General features: G+C 38.8%; 1 protein-coding gene across 1 annotated transcript in view; it reads left to right on the top strand.

The window, feature by feature from the left end:
* Positions 1 to 2,084, top strand: part of LOC107191193 (regulating synaptic membrane exocytosis protein 1) — a 169,961-nt gene extending 167,877 nt beyond the window's left edge. The window contains exon 22 of the mRNA XM_015580171.1: positions 1,751 to 2,084. Within this exon, the coding sequence (XP_015435657.1) occupies positions 1,751 to 2,052 (302 nt within the window). The 3' untranslated portion in view covers positions 2,053 to 2,084. The remainder of the gene's footprint in view (positions 1 to 1,750) is intronic.
* Positions 2,085 to 4,354: the final 2,270 nt, after the last annotated feature.

The raw sequence follows: 4,354 nt of genomic DNA, 5'->3' as shown, positions 1-4,354 counted from the left end.
ATTTTCTGCCGTACCCTGTATATAAATTCGATAAAGGGGAACAAAAACTCTAAAAATCAAAAGTTTTCTCAACATTTGACTCCTGGTATTGTATGTTTCTTGTTTCTATATTCGCTAAATGATTTATTTTACAACCGTGCTTACAACTTTATGACCTATGTCTCATGTACAGTGGACTCTAACTATATTGCCACTAAACATATTGTCACGCGAGGCACTTCTCCTTCACACGTATTTTCAAGGCGTACCAGCACGATCCATCTTTTGCGCAGGCGCTGAGACCGAAGCTATGACGATATGTAGAACTTAGCATGGAGGGGGCTCTGAACTCATTGCCAGTTCACTCCCCTACAGCCCCGTCCGTGGCAATATAGTTAGAGTCCACTGTAATAACAGCGTCAGCGTAGTGACTACACATAGACAGTTAAATTATACAGGATGTCCCAAAAGATAGGACAATCCGTGACATGGATATTCCTCAAGCACGTAAAAATAAAAAATTCTTTTAACGTTTTGTAATCTGAAGCCCCATTTCTGCAATATTAGCAGTTAAAGGAACTCGACTTAACAGTTAACGATCAGCTGGACAGTGGGCCACACGTACGCGAAGACACAGTCAAGAAGTAGAGACCAGTGACTTGGGTGTTGTGCTTCTTGACCGCTTCTGTGCGTACGTGTGAGATCGTTTAAATGTTAATATCTCAGAAATTGTGCTATTCATTACAAAACGGTGAAGGACCTTTCGATTTCTCTGTGCATGAGGAATATTCATGTTGTCGATTATTCCATCTTTTTGAGACACCCTGTATACATTAGTAGGTCTCATACGAACTCTGCAAGTACACCTCATCATAGAACCGTTACTCCAGGATCAAATATTGCTCTTCAACTATACGTACCAACCATAGTGTTTACCGTTCGATACATCTACTTTTGTTGAACTTAATACAATCTCTTAAATCGTATTATAAATAATAAACGAGGTTTACTAATGAGTAATCAATTATCCTTGTTATAAAATAACAATACTTTCTATTTACAATCTGCCCATTGACAAAATTAAGTGTGCTAGTGGGTACTAGGGTGATTCATAAATATTAATTCATAAATATCACGTGTCAGTCTATTTTGTTTGTCCATTCTAGAGGCATTTGTAACACATAAAGATCAAGTAATATACATAAATTGATGCTAGTCCGAAAGGGCAGATACAATCGTAACTAATTATGTCGCGAGATCTCAGTTTATCAGTTTGGAGATTCTGGGAGAGCGCGAAAATCACCGACACTGTGGAGTGTATCAATAATTATGAATCACCCTAACATTGCAACAATAATACATAGGCCATCGTCCACTTACTTACACCATTAAAGTGAACAATTTAACATATTTTTCTACTCGTTTAAAATTATTTAAATCTATCAAAGTTTTAAGGTTTGTTGCGTTATAGATTTTTCATAATATCTCGTGTAACACAGCCTTGAATAACATTTTTGTTTAGGAAAAACTTGTTCCAAATCACCTCACGAGTGATCCATTTCAAGAACCTAGAACACTTTTGCTACAATCTGTATAAAATCTATCCCTGTGAGCGTGTCCAACATTTTTATTACTCCCTGTATGTCTTTCTGATAGGACCTCTAGTCCCTAAAAATGGTATAGCCTACCGGAAACAAAATAGTTGATTACTCATTGGTACGCCTGACACTCCGATCGTTGAAAATTCAATTAATCTTTTGTCACGGAATAGATACCTACGTGAAAACGTATCTCCGAGATGGCGACAAGTGGATACAGAAGCGTAAGACGCGTGTAGTACGACACAACAGGAACCCGGAGTACCGTCAAACTATTAAGTACAATAGCTGCGACGCTCTCGGTCGGAATCTGCTGGTGATGCTGTGGGAGAAGAAGCAGGCCTTCGAGAGTAATCAGGGCCTGGGCGGAGCCGAGGTCAGCCTCGAGCTTCTTCCATTGACACGGCTAACAATCGATTGGTATCCGTTCTTCCCAATCCATACACTCGGCACCCACACCGCGGACTCCCCATGATGGCTCAGGGAAAAATGGGCCCTCGAAGCCGGGGAACTCGATCTCAGGCTGAGCCTTCTGCTCAAGAACGAGGATGAGTCCGTCGTGAAAATCATCTCTTGATGGAACCCGCCATTATTCTTTCCGAACACCGTCATTCGCTCCAGGTTCTCTTGGTTATTTTATGTTTTAATTAATGCCTCGACTCGCCGCGGACATACATACATGTAATGGTGTCCGACGCAGACATTTTGATATATTTGTGCAACAGAATCCTGGTCGCAAATCGATTCGGTCATTTCTGACCGAACGAGCACAGATATTATTCAGCCTCGATTAAAATAGAATTGCATATGCTGAAAGTTTTCTGAACGGAATGATCACGATAATTGGAAATAGTTGTACGTTTCAAGAACGGTTAAAAAGCAAAACAGTTAATTATAAGTTCTGCGAAAGACTAATTTAATTTAGCCAACTTAACAACGTGCGTAGCTTTTATTTTTTGAGTACTTGTGAAAAGGCAGGATTCCAATTATCAATTGGTACAAACTAATATTACATCGAAGGTAATGTGTTTGTTAATACATACCTACAATTGTGAATAAATCCCGGTAGAACATTTCTTCCCGGAATTTCCTTCGAATTTTATTATTTCTCTCGAAAGCAGTTTTAATAATATAACTTAACAAATGGTATTCTATAACATAGTAGAGACTTTTATGGGTATTCTGTAATTTTATCAAATCGTTTGAAAGCCTGAAACTGAAGAAATTATGTTTGGACAAACAATCTACTTTTTCAAACTCCTACGAAGTATAGAAAAACATGTTTGTCTACGTAGGATTAAGTACAATTAGTTCCGTGAATATTAGTGATTGTAGCCCCTGAGACTAAATCGATAGAAAATTTTGCATACTTAATAGAAAAATTGAACATTTACTAAAAAGTCTATAAGCTACTTTCCTTAGCAACCTTTTTGAAGCTTGATCAAACCCACTGATTAATACCTTCAGACTAAGATTCTGTTGTCTGAATATCAGACATTCGTTCAAATTATGTCCCCCAATTCTCCATTCAACGTTTTTACTTGATTCCTTTTTAACCGCCTCTCGTGGAGAAAAACAAATGTCGAACGATTCAGAGTGTGTCCTTAAAAATGCACAATATATCTAAGGAATGATAACCAAAGAACAAGTCAATTCTACGAAATACCAAACTTCTTTCATCAGAATTTTCGTGCATTTTGGCTCGCTTTGCCTCTATCTGGCTGGCTTCACCCTTTCGTCTACCTGCATAGTCAGTATGGGCGATGAAAATTTCCCGCCAAAAAGTGATCTCTGTGTACTATGAGCGACTTCAGTTCTTTGCCGAGAAATCACCACTCTTCTACTGTTATTAACCACTGTGAATTTGGTGAGAAAATGTGCAAAAAGAACACAAAATTATAGGTAAAACAGTCTTTTGAACGTATATGTATAAACATTTGTTGTGACATTTTCTTATTACACAAGAACGTATATAAACGTTTCAAGTGCTTAAAAGGTTAGGTTTGGGTTAGATAATAGTTGAAGTAGATTGGAGAATACATTTTAGTAAATCGAGTTTCCACTCTGTTTATTTTCCTATTTGAAAATGATTTATATTTTAACCCTCCGAGCACGGAAACATGGTCACCGGTCCCTATGTCATTTGTGACCCCACATCGATATTCTACTACTACACAGCCAGTGTGTGTGACACTGTGCTAACACAGTGCCAGTATGGCTCGAGCTCGAGACCCTCACCGATGTTATTACGCAGTGGCGGTTGCTAGAGCTCGAGCTCGAGCCACCGTCACCATGCATACAATGTAATGATTAGCTGGTTACACATTACATTTGGATTTTCGTGGTTCTTATTACACTAACTAGAATAAAAATCTCGTGAATTATAAAACAAATTATATTTATTAGTCAATACTTCTGTGGCGTCTTGGCCCGGTCGTTCGCATGTAAACAAACATCGGTCGCTATGCGATTTACACGACAGCTCCGTCACTTTGTGCGTGTCGCTCTCGCTCTCGCGTGACTCAGGGACCGTGCTCGGAGGGTTAATATCGTTAAATCGTTCAGAAATAGTGTCAGCTTTTCTATTGCTTTAAAATACAATGCGTTTCGTGGTAGGTAAGGCCGTAACGGAATGGTCAAAAGCGTATCAAAAGAGGAAGTTACATCGACTTAAACGGAACTTCAGTGTTAATAAAATATGAAGTAACGTCGAGGCAAAGCGAGCCAAAGTGGGCGACGTGTCATTGCATATTTGCAATATCACGTCCATAAGAGTC

The sequence above is a fragment of the Dufourea novaeangliae genome, unplaced genomic scaffold (genome assembly GCF_001272555.1).
Source record: "Dufourea novaeangliae isolate 0120121106 unplaced genomic scaffold, ASM127255v1 scaffold245, whole genome shotgun sequence".
In the NCBI taxonomy this organism is placed as follows: domain Eukaryota; kingdom Metazoa; phylum Arthropoda; class Insecta; order Hymenoptera; family Halictidae; genus Dufourea; species Dufourea novaeangliae.
Note: the sequence above shows the minus strand (reverse complement) of the source record. Positions and strands in the feature narration are given on the sequence as shown.